At 46.1% G+C, this 22,166-nt stretch overlaps 1 protein-coding gene across 7 annotated transcripts in view; it reads left to right on the top strand.

Annotated features, from left to right (window-relative positions):
* The window catches only part of CDHR5 (cadherin related family member 5), a 78,036-nt gene that overhangs the window by 11,443 nt on the left and 44,427 nt on the right, over window positions 1-22,166 (top strand). For all 7 annotated transcript variants that reach the window (XM_077287801.1, XM_077287802.1, XM_077287800.1 and 4 more), the window contains exons 2-4: window positions 6,496-6,659; window positions 9,564-9,614; window positions 10,778-10,870. In XM_077287801.1, coding sequence (XP_077143916.1) covers window positions 6,496-6,659; window positions 9,564-9,614; window positions 10,778-10,870 — 308 coding nt within the window. The remainder of the gene's footprint in view (window positions 1-6,495; window positions 6,660-9,563; window positions 9,615-10,777; window positions 10,871-22,166) is intronic.

The raw sequence follows: 22,166 nt of genomic DNA, 5'->3' as shown, positions 1-22,166 counted from the left end.
CTATTCTATATACAGTATTAATCTATTCTATCTATTCTGATGGTTCACACTGTGAATTTACTGTACTTGGCTAATGAAATGTCAGGTTTCCTATGTGATTGCTGTGTAAAAAATGTGCCGCCAGATTTTTTTTCTCGCACCCATTGACTTAGATTGGCGAGTCTCATCCGAGGCCACTTGCAGCATGTTGACGTTTTTTCCTTAACCTGAATACAGCTAAGGAAAAACTCGCAGATGAGCACTGACTTATTGAATAACATTGGTGCGAGTGCAATGTGATGTTTTCTCGCATTGCACTCACCGATTTTATACACCAGCGGGAGCGAGCCCTTTATGTGATAATAACCTTTAAATTCTTCCACATATCTTCGTGATAATGAGTTTTTTTCTATTGTGACACATTGTACTTCATATCTGTGAAAAATTCAGGTCAATGTTTTGTTTTTTTCAAAAATATCTGAAATACATTGAAAATTTTGAAAAAAAAAGCAATTTTCAAAATTTTTATACCATTAAACTGGACAGTTATACCACACAAATATCAGATTTCTAATATTTTATGTTAAGATGCTAAAAGGGTTAAAATGTTTGCAGCAATTTTTCATTTTTTTACGGAAATTTCCAGAATGGACTGTAAGGTTTCTCTTACTGAGAGTGTTGGGGGACACTCACTTGGCCGCGATATTCAAGCACACGGGCACGGGTTTATAAAACAAAGCAGTCCATGCGGTTTATTAAGCATCATAAACCGGGTTACGCATAGTTCATAACATGAAACACAACAGGCACCAACTGGTGATATTTACTTGCAGCTTCAAACACTTCAGTGTATGGCTTTGTCTCACGGACACTAACGTGCTGGGCCTCTCACTTCGCCCAGTTACCAGGGTGTCCGTACGCCGTACACTTCACCAATGTCCCAAATCGCAAACAGCACATACGACTCTGGGTCACAGTCTCTTAATCACGCTGGTCCTCCCTTAACCAGTTCCCAAGGGAGACCACGCAGTACATAGAACTTCACAAGCACTACCGGCCTGTATCGTACCTGACGGGAGCTCCGGCTCCACCTGCCGACTCTTCTAACAGCCTTTGGGTAAGCTGCCTAACGGGGATCACCAACTCGCCTGGTCAATACACAGTAGTCAGTCCAGACCTCTCCGAAGGACTCCAGCTTCCCCACACTCTGTTAACACTCTTCCGGGTAAGCTGCCTAACGGGGATCACCAACTTGCCTGGTCGGCACCCAGTAGTCAGTCCAGACCTCACCGAAGGACTCCAGCTTCCCCACACAGTAACAGTCCCTGGCCCCGCAGATCCCGGTCCTCACCTCGTGCTATTCAGGGATCCGATCCTCGTCGCAGGACCTCCCAACACCCAGGTAGCCAGGACCCTGTCTGGTGGCCTAGTCCGGGTATTCTTCAGGACGTCCTTCCCCAGCCGGGAACGTCCAATACCCAGGCCACCCGAAGCCAAGTCTCACGGTCTCAGGTGCTTGCAGGACCCTGGTCATTCCCAGAACAGTCCAGCACCGACCATCTCAGGTGCTTGCAGGACCCTGCTGATTCCCAGGACAGTCCAGCACCAACCATCTCAGGTGCTTGCAGGACCCTGGTCATTCCCAGAACAGTCCAGCACCAACCATCTCAGGTGCTTGCAGGACCCTGGTCATTCCCAGAACAGTCCAGCACCAACCATCTCAGGTGCTTGCAGGACCCTAGTCATTCCTAGGACGATCCAGCACCTTCATCGGTCAGGTCCATACACAGGTTCCACACAGGAACCACACAGGACCTACCGGACACACCTCTGAGCTCCACACACAGGGAGCTCACATCCAACCCTGACTCACACCCTGGTCACGTTACATACTGGTAACCACTCCCCTGGGTGGGAGTGTATGTGTGGCTAGTCTGACCCTCCCATCTCTCATGACTAGCCTAGTAAGTCACCCAAACTTAACTATACACATTACACAAACTCTTGAGGGACTACAGGTCCCAGCATAATCACAATACATCAGACTTACCACGCAGACTCCCTCTGCGACACATATCGGCCATTCACAACACTGCCGATTACAGGTTCACCACTATTACCACAACAGATACGCCTCCAAGCATATCTCACAGAGCGCACAGAGCGCCCCCTAGCTGCCACAGGGGTCACTACACCACATATCCTCCCCCTCTGTTCACACCTGTAGGGTTGAACACCTGTCAAACACCTGGAATCTCGAGACAGGTCACACACACTCCCTTGCCCTACCAGTCGAGAAGACCGTCTCAGTCGGTTTTGGACAACACTCATAATCATACCCATGTTGGGTTTACCCCGCTCCCAGCGGTCAACACGTAGGCCTTGAGCTTTGGCCCTTAAGTCACAGTCTGTCTGTGTCATCAAATCTTTAGTCAACACATTTTTTTTTCTACCAGGTCTCCCACCTAAGTCACTCACCACTGTTTCGTCTCTAGTGCCCAATGCACACTACACGCTTCTACTGCCTTTTGAAGGCTTCATGCACACCCTCACCGGTACATGCATCTTGCGCCTCTTCGGGTACATCTATCACACACTTGACGAGTGGATTCTCACTTCCTTCAGGAACGGATGGCCCCTGTTTTGCCATCGACCTTTCCGACAAGACATCCGCCACAACCGGGTGACTATCTCGTTCGGCTCTTTTATATCTTCGGCGACGGGAGGAAGTTTTTCTCCTTATACCAGAGTCAGTCTTACTGCCCTCTTTAGCGCCTTCGTCACCGTCTGATTGGGAGTCACCACCACCCGATCTGTCATCCAGGAACCAGCCGTCCCTTCCTAACCAGGTCACAACTTCTGGAATGGCTGCCCCCGCTATCATGACTTCAGTCTGTGGAGCCCTGTCGTTTCTCTGTGTCAGTACGTGTGTTAGCACAGGGTCATACTCCGCTCCAGCGCCTATTACTGGCCATGACCTGTCATAGTCACCACCCAGAGTACGAAGATCCCGCAAGTCCCTCTCTGTCTGGGTGTCAGCTCCACTTATTTTTTCCACCAGACCACTACCAGTCGCATTGTGGCACACTTCAGGTGGCATGTCCGTAAGTTGGGCACGTTTATCATTTCCTTTGGTCCCGCCCACCTTAGGACTGTCAACTCTAGGGGGCGCATTCTCACTAATACTACCACCCTTCCACATAACATCCACAAACACTTCACCCGTTTTCCACCAGTCCCACAGTGTCACCAAATCTTGTCCTTTAACCATAGGACACGGCCAGCTCGGGACTACAATCACCTCATGGTATGTGGAAACATCAGCTGCAGTAACGGAGAGAGTGGCTGCCTGAAGACATTTAGCGTCCCCAGGTGACCCAGCACTCCCTGGAAGGGTTCTCAGCAAAGACGCCTCTCTCCCCGGGTCTAACAACCCCTGCACACACTCTCCATTCAGCCAAAAAGGACACAGACGTGGCTCCTCACTGATTACTGCCCCTTTTTTGGCTCCACCCCCTTTTTGGGCAAGTGTTGCGTTTTTTGACACCACCCCGGTTCGGGATTCAGCCCCAGTTCACACAGTACACCCCAATGTTTCTGGGCTTGTACTGGCCCTTTAAGAGTCTGCACAAAAAGAAAAAAAAAATTATTTTTTTTTCTATGTCACTTTCACCAGCTCCTGCTGGTACCGCCACAGCTCCCGCTGCAGTCACACACCACCGGCACGTCCAGGTGCTGCCAACCACAAGCCACTGCAGCTCCGCCTAGTGTGAAACTTCTCGCTGCAACCGCGGCTACTCTCCACACGGCTCTGCACGGCTCCACTACTGCCACTTGTCACCTTCGTGACCCCGCCGAGTCACAGCAGACGCTTGTCACTTTCGTAACCCCGCCGAGTTACAGCTAGACGCTTGTCACCTTCGTGGCTCTGCCACAGCAATTAACTCCACGTGTGCTAGCGGGATTGTTGCCAAAATTCTCCACCAATTGTAAGGTTTCTCTTACTGAGAGTGTTGGGGGACACTCACTTGGCCGCGATATTCAAGCACACGGGCACGGGTTTATAAAACAAAGCAGTCCATGCGGTTTATTAAGCGTCATAAACCGGGTTACGCATAGTTCATAACATGAAACACAACAGGCACCAACTGGTGATATTTACTTGCAGCTTCAAACACTTCAGTGTATGGCTTTGTCTCACGGACACTAATGTGCTGGGCCTCTCACTTCGCCCAGTTACCAGGGTGTCCGTACGCCGTACACTTCACCAATGTCCCAAGTCGCAAACAGCACATACGACTCTGGGTCACAGTCTCTTAATCACGCTGGTCCTCCCTTAACCAGTTCCCAAGGGAGACCACGCAGTACATAGAACTTCACAAGCACTACCGGCCTGTATCGTACCTGACGGGAGCTCCGGCTCCACCTGCCGACTCTTCTAACAGCCTTTGGGTAAGCTGCCTAACGGGGATCACCAACTCGCCTGGTCAATACACAGTAGTCAGTCCAGACCTCTCCGAAGGACTCCAGCTTCCCCACACTCTGTTAACACTCTTCCGGGTAAGCTGCCTAACGGGGATCACCAACTTGCCTGGTCAGCACCCAGTAGTCAGTCCAGACCTCACCGAAGGACTCCAGCTTCCCCACACAGTAACAGTCCCTGGCCCCGCAGATCCCGGTCCTCACCTCGTGCTATTCAGGGATCCGATCCTCGTCGCAGGACCTCCCAACACCCAGGTAGCCAGGACCCTGCCTGGTGGCCTAGTCCGGGTATTCTTCAGGACGTCCTTCCCCAGCCGGGAACGTCCAATACCCAGGCCACCCGAAGCCAAGTCTCACGGTCTCAGGTGCTTGCAGGACCCTGGTCATTCCCAGAACAGTCCAGCACCGACCATCTCAGGTGCTTGCAGGACCCTGGTCATTCCCAGAACAGTCCAGCTCCAACCATCTCAGGTGCTTGCAGGACCCTGGTCATTCCCAGAACAGTCCAGCACCAACCATCTCAGGTGCTTGCAGGACCCTGGTCATTCCCAGAACAGTCCAGCACCAACCATCTCAGGTGCTTGCAGGACCCTAGTCATTCCTAGGACGATCCAGCACCTTCATCGGTCAGGTCCATACACAGGTTCCACACAGGAACCACACAGGACCTACCGGACACACCTCTGAGCTCCACACACAGGGAGCTCACATCCAACCCTGACTCACACCCTGGTCACGTTACATACTGGTAACCACTCCCCTGGGTGGGAGTGTATGTGTGGCTAGTCTGACCCTCCCATCTCTCATGACTAGCCTAGTAAGTCACCCAAACTTAACTATACACATTACACAAACTCTTGAGGGACTACAGGTCCCAGCATAATCACAATACATCAGACTTACCACGCAGACTCCCTCTGCGACACATATCGGCCATTCACAACACTGCCGATTACAGGTTCACCACTATTACCACAACAGATACGCCTCCAAGCATATCTCACAGAGCGCACAGAGCGCCCCCTAGCTGCCACAGGGGTCACTACACCACAGGACCTATTTAGTCTTAAAGTACCTTTGAGGGGCCTATATATTGGAGCTCCCTCTCCCCCAAAAGTGAAACCATTTTAAAAACTGCACTCCTCAAAGTATTCAGAACTACTGTCTGGAAGATTGCTAAACCTTTAGGTGCTTCACAAGAATTTCGGTAACGAGTGGAATGAAAAATATGAAAAGTTAATTTTTTTCCACTAAAATATTGCTTTACTTGGTCACAGGTTGTCCTGACAACCATCAGCAATCGCAAGGTGCCGATGCGGTTAAACAAGGAGCCGATGCGGTTAAACAAGGAGTGCCCTTCCTCTGTTAACCCTCTAGATGCTGCTGTCACTATTAACAGCAGCATCTAGGAGGTTAAACACCTATGATTGATGTTAATACCACTGCATTTTCACTCATCAGAGGTCACTATATACTTATTTCCAAGCGCCTCATTAAGGAATTGCTAATTTTTATAAATTTTCAACAAGTTTTAGATATTTTCATAAACAAAAGCAAAACATATTGACCTAAATTTAGCACTAACATAAAGTGCAATGTGTCATGGAAAAAAAAACCTTCTTCTGGAGCACGGGGATTGGTAAAGGTCTTCCAAAGTTATTTGCGAATAGCGCAACACATGTCAAATTTGAAAATTGAGCTCTGTTTGAAGTCTCCAGAGGAAACCTGCACAAACACGGGGAGAACATACAAACTCCCTGCAGATGTTGTCCTGGGTGGGATCTCAACTCAGGACCCCAGTGCTGCAAAGGAAAAATGCTAACCACTGAGCATCATGGTTCCCCTAATGTGCAGCTGCGGGGACTCAGACATATTATTCGAGCACACCGAAGACACTCTGTTAGCACCCGAGCATGCTCATGCTAATCACTACTTGTAACCTTACGGTAACGGTTATGCACTCCATAGGGTTAAACATGGCGGATGGTAGTAGATCCGCTTTCTCCCATAACAATATTATTGTATTTTCTACAGCTTGTAGATCTGCCAATCCAGTTCCAAGTATTCGTGAAGACGCAAAACCAGGTACAGTGGTGACAGCATTAATTACTGAACCTGAGCATACGGCAGAGGTTGAAGAAAAACAATTTCGAGTCAACGAATCAAATCTGGTTTTGTTTGAAGAATTGGACTATGAGGTACGTCAGTGTCAGTGTGTAATAACAGAGGGGCAGGGCCGCAGGTTTAGCTGCCCTTGGTGGATCCCCAACAAGACACTAAACATCAGAGGTTGAAAATGACAGCTTGAAATTTAGTTAAAATGTTTTCCAATATGGGGGTGTAATAATCAGAATGTTACAGTAGAATAAAAAAAAACACTTTGAACCAGTCCCATGCTTGCAGATAGATCTGGTATTCCAATTACTTTATTATATGCCGTTTGGACGATGTATCAGTAAAATGTTGGAAGGGATTTAGGATTGCTGATCTTAACGTGCACCTCTTGCTATGATGCTGTACAATAAAAGCATGGACTAACATACTTTTGTTTTTAAATAATGTTTTTATTAACATTTTTCAGATTCCAAAAACACATAATGTACAAAAACAAGAGAAAAAGAGTAATAAATGGTTGATTTAACTAAAGAGAAACCGTTCTACTGTATATTAGAGATGAGCGAACCTGTTCTGTAATGTTTGGGGCTCATACGGGACACCTAGTGTTCAGCGCTGAACTCAGAACATGGACTTCTTCTGGAAGTCCATTTTACAGTTCAGAAGGAGAAACGTAGATAGAGAGAGAGACACCAACTCCAAAGTTCTTGTCACCATTGATTTCTATGGGGTTCAGGTTTAGGTTCAAGGTTGGGTAGAGTTCTGGTACCCAAATCCAATCTTTGGATGAAAGTTCTGTCAAACTCGATGAACCCGAACTTCCACGGGTCCACTCCAATCAACATCCTTTGTTGAAACTATGCGGTTTGTCTGTAAGGATATGGACATGCTGGCCACGTTTCCTTAAATAAATGAGTTTGATTGTTAGGCCGGGGTCTCACTTGCATGTGCAATGCGAGAAACTCGCGCATCAATACCCGGAACTGCTGCTGGCACTCTGGTCCCGAGTGCCAGGTATTGATGCAAGAGACTCGTGCGAGTTTCTCGTATTGCACACGCAAGTGTGACCCCGGCATTATGTGTATAATGTTATGTCATGTGAATTGTCATTTGTAAATACTGTGTAATATGATATTATGATGTAATGTGAGTAGTGTAATGCGTTGAATAAGTTATGTGATGTATATATTTGACTATAGGGTAAATAGAGTTAATAGTTGGGACTAGCCACAGTTGGAGGGGCTAGTCTAAGGGAACGTGACTGTTTCCACACATTCCCTTAGAAGAGAGATAGGGCGTGGAGTGCTTGGTGAGAGGACTAAAAAGTCTGAAATGAACAGTTCTACATTCGAAGGTGACCGTAAATGTGAAGAGACTGAAGAGGAGGGAAAAGGAGATCTTGAACAGAAATGACAGACAGAATGGCCTTCTGGAGGGGGGTCCTAGGAGATGATGCCTAGCCATGAGACCCTGAGCTTGTAACGCTGGAAGGTAATGGCCTAAACGGGACTGAGAGGCTGGGACTAGTGAAGAGTCCCAAGCAGGAGTTCCAGGGTGCCAGTGGTAGAAGAAATAGGATATGGAAATGCAGAACAAGTAAAGGAGACTTGTTAAATAAGGCTGTAGCATTAAAGCTGTGAAGTAGGAAAAAACAGTGGACGTAGCGTTCTTCTAAACTACCGTATATACTCGAGTATAAGTAGACCCGAGTATAGGCCGAGGCACCTAGTTTTGCCACAAAAAACTGGGAAAACTTATTAACTCGAGTATAAGCCAGGTATGCATTGTCCCCTCATCCTTGTATGCATGGGTCCCCGTCCTTGTATGTATGGCTCCTCGTTCTTGTATGCATGGCTCCCTGTCCCTGTATGCATGGCTCCTTATCCCCATCCTTGTATGCATGGCTCCTTATCCCCTAATCACATGTCCCCAGTGATCACATGTCCCTGCTCATTAAAGCAATGAATATTCACTCCACGCCTATGGGAGTGGAGAGAGGTGAATATTCATTACATTAATGACCGGGGGACACGGGATCGCTCAGCCGGAAGACTGGCACTGGAAGGAGATGCAACGAGAGCACGCAGGGAAGTTATGTAGGCTGCGGCTGTAACTGTGCGCGCTATAAGAGAAATGAATATTCACTGCCAGCACAGTGAATATTCATTTCTCTTTAGCAATGGGCACAGTTGCAGCTGCCGGCTCCTGCCTCTGTGACCCACGGCTCCCCCTCCCCCGCCGTCTTTCTGGGACAATGACTGGTGTATAAGCTGAGGGGGCATTTTCAGCACAAAAAAATGTGCTGAAAAACTCGGCTTATACACGAATATATACGGTACTAAGGAAGGAAACTGTGGAAAATGCTTCTAACTGTAAAGGAAATGTCCAAAAGACTTTATACCTGCTGTCCCTTGTACATAATCCTGATCTAGTTACCGTTCTGTAAAGAGTTTATTTTTGAATGGTGGTCTCCCTCATTGAACTGTGAAACATCTGGTCCTGGCCAACCAGCAACATCGGTTACATGCAGCCTGCATTGGTAAAGCGTCCTCACAGCACAAGTCCACACACCCAGCCAGGATCTCCAGTTTCATGGAACGTGCCGCGACTACCGCCCCGCCACACGTTGCAGGTCCAAAACTATCTTGTAAGAATTTACGAATGTGGTAAAGTAAAAGTTCTATAAAACGCTCAGAAATGTTAAAGAGTTTTTGAACTCTTTGTTCATTTGGAGGAGAAGCCTCCTCCCCAGTCCATCTTCATCCAAGGGGCAAGTTATTTCCAAAAACAATTTGTATGGGGGAGGGTTGCAGACTAAGCCATGTGTGAAAAATTAATCTGGATCCTGCTGCTACGATTAACATGCTCTTATCTATTTATTTAAGATTAGCAAAACTAAAAACCTGCTTACTTTTTAATTATCCTGATCATTATTATTTAAATATTTTTCTTACTAAATAATATTTGATTTCTCTTTGCATTACCAGACAGAAACGATTATATCGGTCACTCTTATCTGCAAAAAAGGGAACCAGATTGTGAGTAAGATCCTCCCAGTTTGCCTTTATGTGATGTCGCTCTGTCTCTTTTTGTGTTTGTCTTCTGCATTCTGAAGCTCTCTAGTGTAAGACCATGATCCCACATAGCGTAAACCCTGTGATGTGATTTCATTAAAAGTGATGTCTACTGTGTGTTTAAAGACGACGTTTAACTGTTCACTTTCAGGCTTCTATGGGGAGACTGAAAAAAATATACGTAAATTAGACAAATGTGTTCTTAAGTGCAATATTTCTACACTAAAAAAACTGTTTCAAATCTTCACCAAAAATGTGCATAAGACATGCAGCAAAGGATGCAGTAAAAATGCTATAACCAGTGCAGAGGCATCGCTGTATATAGCACAAGCGATCAGACAATCGCAGCTTCAAGTCCCCCTAGGGAACTAAGATGAACAGTGAAAAGTAGAAAAAGTTTTAAAAAAATGTGATAAAAAATTAAAAAAGCATAAAAGTTAAAATCACCCTCTTTTCCCCCATGAAAAATAAAGATATTGAAGAAAATGAAAAAAAAACAAAACAGAAAAATCATATATTGGTATCAGAAAAGTCAGATCTGTCAAAATATAAAAACAATTAACCAGATCAATAAACACCATAAATTACGGTAACCAAATCAAGAACGTCAAAATGATGGTGTTTGGTCACCGAAATTCCACAAGAAATGCTATAACAAGGGATCAAAAAGTCACATCTATCCCAAAATGGTATCTATAAATTGTCTCTTCCAGAAAAATATATTCTTACATACAGCTCCATGGAACGAAAAATTAAAGTATTATGGATCTCGGAAAATGGAGACACAACCCAAAAAATGTTTTTGGAAACATCTGATTTTTTTTTGCCACTAAACAAATAAAAAAAAACTTGGATGTTTTGTATCCCTGTAATCGTACTGATGAGCAGATTCATATTACAAGGTCATTTTTACCATACAATGTACACCATGAAGACAATTCCCCAAAGCAATGTCAGAATTTTGTGCATGTGATTTCTGAAATCTCAGCTTTTGCCGGTTCTGGAAAAAGGAGCTTTTAATTTGTATAAAAAAATGCAGCAAAAAAACATTGCAAAATCACAACATGTGAACACAGTCTGATAATGATTTGGACATAAAGAGCAAACTTACTGGGTTTTTTTTTCAGGTTCTCGGAGAAACTTTTTTTGTACAAGTCATTAATGTCAATGACAACGCACCAATCTTCAAGGAAGCAAGCTATTCTTTCCAAATTCTTGAGGTCGGTAGCAATTAAAGCTTCTTCTCTATTATAACCATTGAAACATTTAGCATAAAACTACAAAGCAGCGAAGAACTGTTCTTCATACACTACAGCTAATCAATGTGTACAATGTTATGCAGGGAGGTGTTTGTGCGGTTTTTCTATATGTTTAAAGCAGTAACTAGTTGATATTAAACAGATGAAACATGTAAAGAAGGACTTTCTAAATATTCATTTACGCTTAAAACTTCATAGTTTTTAAAGTTGAAGGTAGACATAAGTCCACCGAGTTCATCCTATAATCTAACATGTTGATCCAGAGGAAGGCAAAACTCTCATTGGGCAGGTGCTAAAGGTTCCATATTAGAGGAAAAATTCCTTTCCGAGTGTAAAAAGACCTTTACAAAGATCTCTATACAGTCCCTTCATAACATGAACACAGGAGATTAGAGATGGCTGGGGACTGTACAAAATGGCATTAAAGGTCACATGCGGCCCCCAGGCTGCAGGTTGTGCACCTCCGGTCTACAGTATATTATTCTTCACCCATGCAATGCTTGCTTCATTGAGCCGATAAATATCAAAGAATGAAAAATAAATTACGGTAAAAACCTATAAATGTGAGGATGATCATTTGCCTTTATTTCCCTTCCTGTATGTGGGAGATGCAAGATGCAAAAACAGTTCTGTCCAAGGATGAGCGTCTGTCCTTAAACATCTTCGTGAGTGAGCAGAGGCGTAGCTAGGGTTTTGGTTCAGGGGGGGCGAAGCTTCTGAGTGGACCCCTAACCAGGTAGCCTTGATTACAATTCGGTGACACACCGTAATAGTGGAGGAGAACTTCAGCAGATGACCGCGCTGTTACTGAAGATAATCTCTATGTAAAGACCAACAATATTACCGCCACATGGTCAGTGGTAGATACCAGTCCTACAGAACATATAAGAGATTACTGCACAGTTACAGACAATGACTTACCACTGACGTTCTTTCTGATGGAATCGTTCACTTTTCCCGTCTTTTCCATCTGGCCCAGACCGACATGACAACTTCTTCCAGCTACAACTCGTCTGCAGAGAATACAACAAAGACACGTTTCACTTCTTATATCACAGCCCCATCACCATCTATTCCCAACCTGCACAAACTCCTCATCCTGCTGATACCCCAATACTGAGCCGCTGCTGCCGTATGTGTCCGTATTACTGCCCCTGATACCCCAATACTGAGCCGCTGCTGCTGTATGTGTCCCTATTACTACACCTGATAACCCAATACTGAGCCGCTGCTGCCGTATGTGACCCTATTACTGCCCCTGATACCCCAATACTGAGCCGCTGCTGCTGTATGTGACCCTATTACTGCACATGCTGTGTGGTTCTCTGTGCCTTCTAAATTCTAAAGCACCCCTCTATAATATAGTAATGCCGGGTGCACGTGCCCTAGAAAACAGTGCCCACATTTTGCTCCCTAGAAAGTAATATTGCCATGTGTGCCCCTTTGATAGTCACAGTAACCTGAGATCCTCTATAACATGAAGTGCCCACTTTACATTTAATAATGTCTCGAGTCTCCCCCTGTACAGCTCCTCTATACAGTATAATGCCCCCTCACTGTATAGTACCATCCACACAGTATACTGACCCCTTAGTAGCTCCCAAACTGTTTGATGTCTCCAACACTGTATGATAGCCACTTCACTGTAATCTCCACACTGTATGATAGCCCACTAGATGGCCTCTATATAGTATAGTGCACCAGTTCATCCTAAATATAATATAATGCACTCCCCATAGGTCTCCATATAGTATAGTGCACTCCCCATAGGCCTATTCTATAGCACAAGGCAGCACGCATAGGTAGACTCTATAGCACAAGACAGCACCCCATAGGCAGACCCTGTAGTATAAGACAGCACCCCATAGGTAGACCCTGTAGTATAAGACAGCACCCCATAGGCAGATCCTGTAGTATAAGACAGCACCCCATAGGTAGACCCTGTAGTATAAGACAGCACCCCATAGGCAGATCCTGTAGTATAAAGCACCACCCCATAGGCAGATCCTGTAGTATAAGGCCTCTTTCACACTTCCGTTGGAATGTGAACGTCACAATGCGTCGTTCTGTGAAAAAAACTCATCCTGCAAAGTTGCCCGCAGGATGCGTTTTTTTCACATAGACTTTACCAACGCATCGCGAAGTATGGACACACGTTCCATACGTCGTGCACTGGATGCATCGGTATTTGGCGGCCCGTCGTTACAAAAAAAGTTCAATGTAACGTTATTTCATCCGTCGAAACCGCTATTTCCGACCGCGCATGTGCGGCCGGAACTCCGCCCCCTTCTCCCCGGAACTCACAATGGGCAGCGGATGAGTCTGAAAACTGCATCCGCTGCCCACTTTGTGCACAATTGTACATAGGTTTACGAAGGCCCCGTACCGACGGAAATGTGAAAGAGGCCTAAGGCAGCACCCCATAGGCAGATTCTGAAGTATAAGGCAGCAATAATAATAATAATAATTTTATTTATATAGCGCCAACATATTCCGCAGCGCTTTACAAATTATAGAGGGGACTTGTACAGACAATAGACATTACAGCATAACAGAAATCACAGTTCAAAATAGATACCAAGAGGAATGAGGGCTCTGCTCATAAGCTTACAAACTATGAGGAAAAGGGGAGACACGAGAGGTGGATGGTAACAATTGCTTTAGTTTTTTTAGACCAGCTATAGTGTAAGGCTCGGGTGTTCATGTAAAGCTGCATGAACCAGTTCACTGCCTAAGTATGTAGCAGTACATAGGGCTATTAACTGTATAAAGTGTATGAGAACATGATGCGAGGAACCTGATTATGGTTTAAGTTTTTTGTTTTTTTTTTGAATGGGCCACACAGGGATAGTTAGGTTAATGCGTTGAGGCGGTAGACCAATCTGAACAAATGAGTTTTTAGGGCAAGCTTAAAACTGTGGGGATTGGGCATTAATCGTATTAACCTGGGTAGTGCATTCCAAAGCACGTGTAAAGTCTTGGAGACGGGAGTGGGAGGTTCTGATTATTGAGGATGCTAACCTGAGGTCATTAGCGGAGCGGAGGGCACAGATAGGGTGGTAGACTGAGATCAGAGAGGAGATGTAGGGTGGTGCTGAGCCATGGAGAGCTTTCTGGATGAGGGTAGTAGTTTTGTACTGGATTCTGGAGTGGATGGGTAGCCAGTGTAATGACTGGCACAAGGTAGAGGCATCGGTGTAACGGTTGGTGAGGAACATAATCCTGGCAGCAGCATTCAGGACAGATTGGAGCGGGGAGAGTTTGGTAAGAGGGAGGCCGATTAGTAGAGAGTTACAATAGTCCAGACGAGATTGAATAAGTGAAACAGTAAGAGTTTTTGCAGAGTCGAAAGTAAGGAAAGGGTGAATTCTAGAAATGTTTTTGAGATGCAGATAAGAAGAGCGAGATGAGGAGGGTGAATGAAAGCTCGGAATCAAGTATGACCCCAAGGCAGCGGGCATGTTGCTTTGGAGTAATGGTGGAACCGCACACGGAGATGGCAATGTCAGGCAAAGGTAGATTAGTAGAGGGAGAAAACACAAGGAGTTCAGTTTTTGACAGGTTCAGTTTTAGATAGAGGGAAGACATGATGTTAGAGTCAGCGGTAAGACAATCACTGGTGTTTTCTAAAAAGATCGGCGTGATATCAGGAGAAGAAATGTATAATTGGGTGTCGTCAGCATAGACATGGTACTGGAAACCAAATCTACTGATTGTTTGTCCAATAGGGGCAGTATACAAAGAGAAGAGGAGTGGGCCTAGGACTGATCCTTGAGGAACCCCTACAGTAAGGGAAGGTGAGAGGAGGAGGAACCAGCAAAAGATACAGTGAAGGATCGGTCAGAGAGATAGGAGGAGAACCAGGAGAAAATGGTGTCCTTGAGGCCAATGGAGCGGAGCATAGTGAGGAGGAGCTGATGATCCACAGTGTTGAATGCTGCTGAGAGATCCAAGAGAATTAGCATGGAGTAGTGACCATTAGATTTAGCTGTTAGGAGGTCATTAGAGACTTTAGTGAGGGCAGTTTCAGTAGAGTGTAAAGAGCGGAAACCAGATAGAAGAGGGTCGAGAAGAGAGTTATCTGAGAGATAGCGGGTAAGACGGGAGTGGACTAGGCGTTCGAGGAATTTAGAGATGAAAGGAAGATTAGAGACAGGTCTATAATTAGCGGCACAGTTTTGATCGAGGGATGGTTTTTTAAGTAATGGATGTATGATGGCATGCTTAAATGAGGAGGGAAAAATACTGGCAGAGAGAGAAAGGTTGAATATTTTTGTTAGGTGAGAGGTGACAGCCGGGGAAAGGGACTGGAGGAGATGTGACGGAATGGGGTCACTGGTGCAAGTAGTTGGGCGAGAAGATGCAAGGAGCCTGATTACTTCTTCTTCAACTGGTTCAAAGTCAGAGAGTGAACTAGATGCAGTGGGGGAGGGAGGAAAGTGCATGGTATGAAGGGATTGGGAGATAATTTCCTGTCGAATGTGGTCAATTTTTTCTTTGAAATAATTGGCCAGATTGTCAGCGTGGAGATCCGTGGTTGAGGCCTGCACTCTTGGGTTGAGTAGGGACTGGAAAGTGTCAAAGAGACGTTTAGGGTTATTGGACAGCGAGGTGATGAGGGTGTTGAAATAGGTTTGTTTGGAAAGGTGAAGGGCAGAGTTGTATGTTTTTAGCATGAACTTATAATGGATGAAATCTTCGGGTAGATTAGATATTCTCCACAGACGTTCGGCGCACCTGGAGCACCCCTGCAGGAAACGTGTTTGCGGCGTGTGCCACGGTTGTCGCCGTCTGTGTCGAGTTGTTCTATGTATAGGAGGTGCAGCTTCATCCAGGGCACTTTGCAGGGTTTCATTGTAATGCTTCAGAGCAGCACCCATATAGGCTGACCCTGTAGTATAAGGCAGCCCCCATAGGCAGACTCTAGTAAAAGGAAGCACCCCATAGGCAGACCCTGTAGTATAAGGCAGCACCCCATAGGCAGACTCTAGTAAAAGGCAGCACCCCATAGACAGATCTGTAGTATAAGACAGCACCCCATAGGCAGACCCTGTGTTGTGAATTTGCTTTTTGCTCCCTCTAGTGGTTACTAGTTTTTTGACTCTGGTTTTTCTGTCATTCCTTTTATCCGCACCTGGGTCGTTAGTTAGGGGTGTTGCTATATAAGCTCCCTGGACCTTCAGTTCAATGCCTGGCAACGTAGTTATCAGAGCTAGTCTGCTGTGCTCTTGTCTACTGATCCTGGTTCCAGTTATATCAGCTATGTCTGCCTTTTGCTTTTTGCTATTTGTTTTGGTTTTGTATTTTTGTCCAGCTTGTTCCAAATCTATATCCTGACCTTTGCTGGAAGCTCTAGGGGGCTGGTGTTCTCCCCCCGGACCGTTAGACGGTTCGGGGGTTCTTGAATTTCCAGTGTGGATTTTGATAGGGTTTTTGTTGACCATATAAGTTACCTTTCTTTATTCTGCTATCAGTAAGCGGGCCTCTCTGTGCTAAACCTGGTTCATTTCTGTGTTTGTCATTTCCTCTTACCTCACCGTCATTATTTGTGGGGGGCTTCTATCCAGCTTTGGGGTCCCCTTCTCTGGAGGCAAGAAAGGTCTTTGTTTTCCTCTACTAGGGGTAGCTAGATTCTCCGGCTGGCGCGTGTCATCTAGAATCAACGTAGGAATGATCCCCGGCTACTTCTAGTGTTGGCGTTAGGAGTAGATATATGGTCAACCCAGTTACCACTGCCCTATGAGCTGGATTTTTGTATTCTGCAGACTTCCACGTTCCTCTGAGACCCTCGCCATTGGGGTCATAACAGTTTGCCAGGCCAGTATTAAATGTTTAATGCATTGCAGAAGAGGGATTATAAGAAAGAAGATTCTGAGTTTTTTTTTTTTTTCTTCTTCCCCTTTACCTCAGAGTGGCTATGCTTGCTGCAGACATGAATGTCCAGACCTTGATTACAAGTGTGGACCAGCTGGCTACTCGTGTGCAGGGCATACAAGACTATGTTATCAGAAATCCTAGGTCAGAACCTAAAATACCGATTCCTGAACTGTTTTCCGGAGACAGGTTTAAGTTTAGGAATTTCGTGAATAATTGTAAATTGTTTTTGTCCCTGAGACCCTGTTCATCTGGAGATTCTGCTCAGCAAGTAAAAATTGTTTTTTCGTTCTTACGGGGCGACCCTCAGGATTGGGCTTTTTCGCTGGCGCCAGGAGATCCGGCATTGGCTGATCTTGATGCGTTTTTTCTGGTGCTCGGTTTACTTTATGAGGAACCCAATCTTGAGATTCAGGCAGAAAAGGCCTTGCTGGCTATGTCTCAGGGGCAGGACGAGGCTGAAGTGTATTGCCAAAAATTTCGGAAATGGTCCGTGCTGACACATTGGAACGAGTGTGCACTGGCCGCTAATTTTAGAAATGGCCTTTCTGAAGCCATTAAGAATGTTATGGTGGGTTTTCCCATTCCCACAGGTCTGAATGATACTATGGCACTGGCTATTCAAATTGACCGGCGGTTGCGGGAGCGCAAAACCGCAAATTCCCTCATGGTGTTGTCTGAACAGACACCTAATTCGGTGCAATGTGATAGAAAAACCGCAAATTCCCTCATGGTGTTGTCTGAACAGACACCTGATTTAATGCAATGTGATAGAATCCTGACTAGAAATGAGCGGAAAATTCATAGACGCCAGAATGGCTTGTGCTACTACTGTGGTGATTCTACACATGTTATCTCAGCATGCTCTAAACGTATAGCTAAGGTTGTTAGTCCTGTCACCGTTGGTAATTTGCAACCTAAATTTATTCTGTCTGTAACTTTGATTTGCTCACTGTCATCTTATCCTGTCATGGCGTTTGTAGATTCAGGTGCTGCCCTGAGTCTCATGGATCTCTCATTTGCTAAGCGCTGTGGTTTTACTCTTGAACCATTAGAAAATCCTATTCCTCTTAGGGGTATTGATGCTACACCATTGGCAGCAAATAAACCGCAGTATTGGACACAGGTTACCATGTGCATGACTCCTGAACACCGCGAGGTGATACGTTTCCTGGTTTTACATAAAATGCATGATTTGGTTGTTTTAGGGCTGCCATGGTTACAGACCCATAATCCAGTCCTGGACTGGAAGGCTATGTCAGTCTCAAGTTGGGGCTGTCGTGGTATTCATGGGGATTCCCTGCCTGTGTCTATTGCTTCTTCTACGCCTTCGGAAGTTCCGGAGTATTTGTCTGATTATCAGGATGTCTTCAGTGAGTCTGAGTCCAGTGCACTGCCTCCTCATAGGGACTGTGACTGTGCTATAGATTTGATCCCGGGCAGTAAATTTCCTAAGGGAAGACTGTTTAATCTGTCGGTACCTGAACATACCGCTATGCGTTCATATATCAAGGAGTCTCTGGAGAAAGGACATATTCGTCCGTCTTCTTCCCCTCTTGGTGCGGGATTCTTTTTTGTGGCAAAAAAGGACGGATCTTTGAGACCTTGTATTGATTATCGGCTTTTGAATAAGATCACTGTCAAATTTCAGTATCCTTTACCGCTGTTGTCTGACTTGTTTGCCCGGATTAAGGGTGCCAAGTGGTTCACCAAGATAGACCTTCGTGGTGCGTACAACCTTGTGCGCATTAAGCAAGGTGATGAATGGAAAACCGCATTCAATACGCCCGAAGGTCATTTTGAGTACTTAGTGATGCCTTTTGGGCTCTCCAATGCGCCTTCAGTTTTTCAGTCCTTTATGCATGACATTTTCCGGAAGTATCTGGATAGATTTTTGATTATTTATCTGGATGATATTTTGGTTTTTTCTGATGATTGGGATTCGCATGTGGAGCAGGTCAGGTTGGTCTTTAAAATTTTGCGTGAAAATTCTTTGTTTGTCAAGGGCTCAAAGTGTCTCTTTGGTGTACAGAAGGTTCCCTTTTTGGGGTTCATTTTTTCCCCTTCTGCTGTGGAGATGGACCCAGTCAAGGTCCGAGCTATTCTTGATTGGACTCAGCCCTCGTCAGTTAAGAGTCTTCAGAAGTTCTTGGGCTTCGCTAACTTCTACCGTCGTTTTATCGCTAATTTTTCTAGCATTGTGAAACCTTTGACGGATATGACCAAGAAGGGCTCCGATGTAGCTAACTGGGCTCCTGCTGCCGTGGAGGCTTTCCAGGAGTTGAAACGCCGGTTTACTTCGGCGCCTGTTTTGTGCCAGCCTGACGTCTCACTTCCCTTTCAGGTTGAGGTGGATGCTTCGGAGATTGGGGCAGGGGCCGTTTTGTCGCAGAGAGGCCCTGGTTGCTCTGTTATGAAACCTTGTGCCTTTTTCTCTAGGAAGTTTTCGCCTGCCGAGCGAAATTATGATGTGGGCAATCGGGAGTTGTTGGCCATGAAATGGGCATTTGAGGAGTGGCGTCATTGGCTCGAGGGTGCTAAGCATCGTGTGGTGGTCTTGACTGATCACAAAAATCTGATGTATCTCGAGTCTGCTAAACGCCTTAATCCGAGACAGGCCCGCTGGTCATTGTTTTTCTCCCGCTTTGATTTTGTTGTCTCGTATTTACCAGGTTCAAAGAATGTGAAGGCCGATGCTCTTTCTAGGAGCTTTGTGCCTGATGCTCCTGGAGTCACTGATCCTGTTGGTATTCTTAAAGATGGAGTTATCTTGTCAGCTATTTCTCCGGATCTGCGACGTGTGTTGCAGAGATTTCAGGCTGATAGGCCTGAGTCTTGTCCACCTGACAGACTGTTTGTCCCGGATAAGTGGACCAGCAGAGTCATTTCCGAGGTTCATTCCTCGGTGTTGGCAGGTCACCCGGGAATTTTTGGCACCAGAGATCTGGTGGCCAGGTCCTTTTGGTGGCCTTCCTTGTCAAGGGATGTGCGGTCATTTGTGCAGTCCTGTGGGACTTGTGCTCGAGCTAAGCCTTGCTGTTCTCGTGCCAGCGGTTTGCTCTTGCCCTTGCCTGTCCCGAAGAGACCTTGGACACATATCTCCATGGATTTCATTTCTGATCTTCCGCTATCTCAGGGCATGTCCGTTATCTGGGTGATATGTGATCGCTTCTCCAAGATGGTCCATTTGGTTCCTTTGCCTAAGCTGCCTTCCTCTTCCGATCTGGTTCCTGTGTTTTTCCAGAACGTGGTTCGTTTGCACGGCATCCCTGAGAATATTGTGTCAGACAGAGGATCCCAGTTCGTTTCCAGGTTCTGGCGATCCTTTTGTAGTAGGATGGGCATTGATTTGTCGTTTTCGTCTGCTTTCCATCCTCAGACTAATGGACAGACGGAGCGAACCAATCAGACTTTGGAGGCTTATTTGAGGTGTTTTGTCTCTGCTGATCAGGACGATTGGGTGACATTCTTGCCGTTGGCTGAGTTTGCCCTTAATAATCGGGCTAGTTCCGCCACCTTGGTTTCGCCTTTTTTCTGCAACTCTGGTTTCCATCCTCGCTTTTCTTCGGGTCATGTGGAGCCTTCTGACTGTCCTGGGGTGGATTCTGTGGTGGATAGGTTGCAGCAGATCTGGAATCATGTGGTGGACAACTTGAAGTTGTCACAGGAGAAGGCTCAGCGCTTTGCCAACCGCCGTCGCGGTGTGGGTCCCCGACTACGCGTTGGGGATTTGGTATGGCTTTCTTCCCGCTTTGTTCCTATGAAGGTCTCCTCTCCCAAATTTAAACCTCGTTTTATTGGGCCTTACAAGATATTGGAAATCCTTAATCCTGTATCTTTTCGTCTGAATCTTCCTGTGTCGTTTGCTATTCACAATGTATTTCATAGGTCCTTGTTGCGGCGGTACATTGTGCCTGTAGTTCCTTCTGCTGAGCCTCCTGCTCCGGTGTTGGTTGAGGGCGAGTTGGAGTACGTGGTGGAGAAGATCTTGGATTCTCGCCTCTCCAGGCGGAGGCTTCAGTACCTGGTCAAGTGGAAGGGCTATGGTCAGGAGGATAATTCCTGGGTGGTCGCCTCTGATGTTCATGCGGCCGATTTAGTTCGTGCCTTTCATGCCGCTCATCCTGATCGCCCTGGTGGTCATGGTGAGGGTTCGGTGACCCCTCACTAAGGGGGGGGTACTGTTGTGAATTTGCTTTTTGCTCCCTCTAGTGGTTACTAGTTTTTTGACTCTGGTTTTTCTGTCATTCCTTTTATCCGCACCTGGGTCGTTAGTTAGGGGTGTTGCTATATAAGCTCCCTGGACCTTCAGTTCAATGCCTGGCAACGTAGTTATCAGAGCTAGTCTGCTGTGCTCTTGTCTACTGATCCTGGTTCCAGTTATATCAGCTAAGTCTGCCTTTTGCTTTTTGCTATTTGTTTTGGTTTTGTATTTTTGTCCAGCTTGTTCCAAATCTATATCCTGACCTTTGCTGGAAGCTCTAGGGGGCTGGTGTTCTCCCCCCGGACCGTTAGACGGTTCGGGGGTTCTTGAATTTCCAGTGTGGATTTTGATAGGGTTTTTGTTGACCATATAAGTTACCTTTCTTTATTCTGCTATCAGTAAGCGGGCCTCTCTGTGCTAAACCTGGTTCATTTCTGTGTTTGTCATTTCCTCTTACCTCACCGTCATTATTTGTGGGGGGCTTCTATCCAGCTTTGGGGTCCCCTTCTCTGGAGGCAAGAAAGGTCTTTGTTTTCCTCTACTAGGGGTAGCTAGATTCTCCGGCTGGCGCGTGTCATCTAGAATCAACGTAGGAATGATCCCCGGCTACTTCTAGTGTTGGCGTTAGGAGTAGATATATGGTCAACCCAGTTACCACTGCCCTATGAGCTGGATTTTTGTATTCTGCAGACTTCCACGTTCCTCTGAGACCCTCGCCATTGGGGTCATAACACCCTGTAATAAAAGGCAGTACCAGCATAGGCAGATTCTGAAGTATAAGGCAGCACCCATATAGGCAGATCCTGAAGTATAAGGCAACCCCCCATAGGCAGATCCTGAAGTATAAGTTAGCCCCCCTATAGTCAGATCCTGAAGTATAAGGCAGCCCCCCTATAGGCATATCCTGAAGTATAAGGCAGCACCCCTATAGGCAGATCCTGAAGTATAAGGCAGCCCCCCTATAGGCAGATCCTGAAGTATAAGTCAGCCCCCCTACAGGCAGATCCCGAAGTATAAGGCAGCACCCCTATAGGCATATCCTGAAGTATAAGGCAGCCCCCTTATAGGCATATCCTGAAGTATAAGGCAGCACCCCTATAGGCAGATCCTGAAGTATAAGGCAGCCCCCCTATAGGCAGATCCTGAAGTATAAGGCAGCCCCCCTACAGGCAGATCCCG

The sequence above is a fragment of the Ranitomeya variabilis genome, chromosome 2, assembly GCF_051348905.1.
Source record: "Ranitomeya variabilis isolate aRanVar5 chromosome 2, aRanVar5.hap1, whole genome shotgun sequence".
NCBI lineage: Eukaryota > Metazoa > Chordata > Amphibia > Anura > Dendrobatidae > Ranitomeya > Ranitomeya variabilis.
This window is presented reverse-complemented; position numbering and strand designations above follow the sequence as displayed.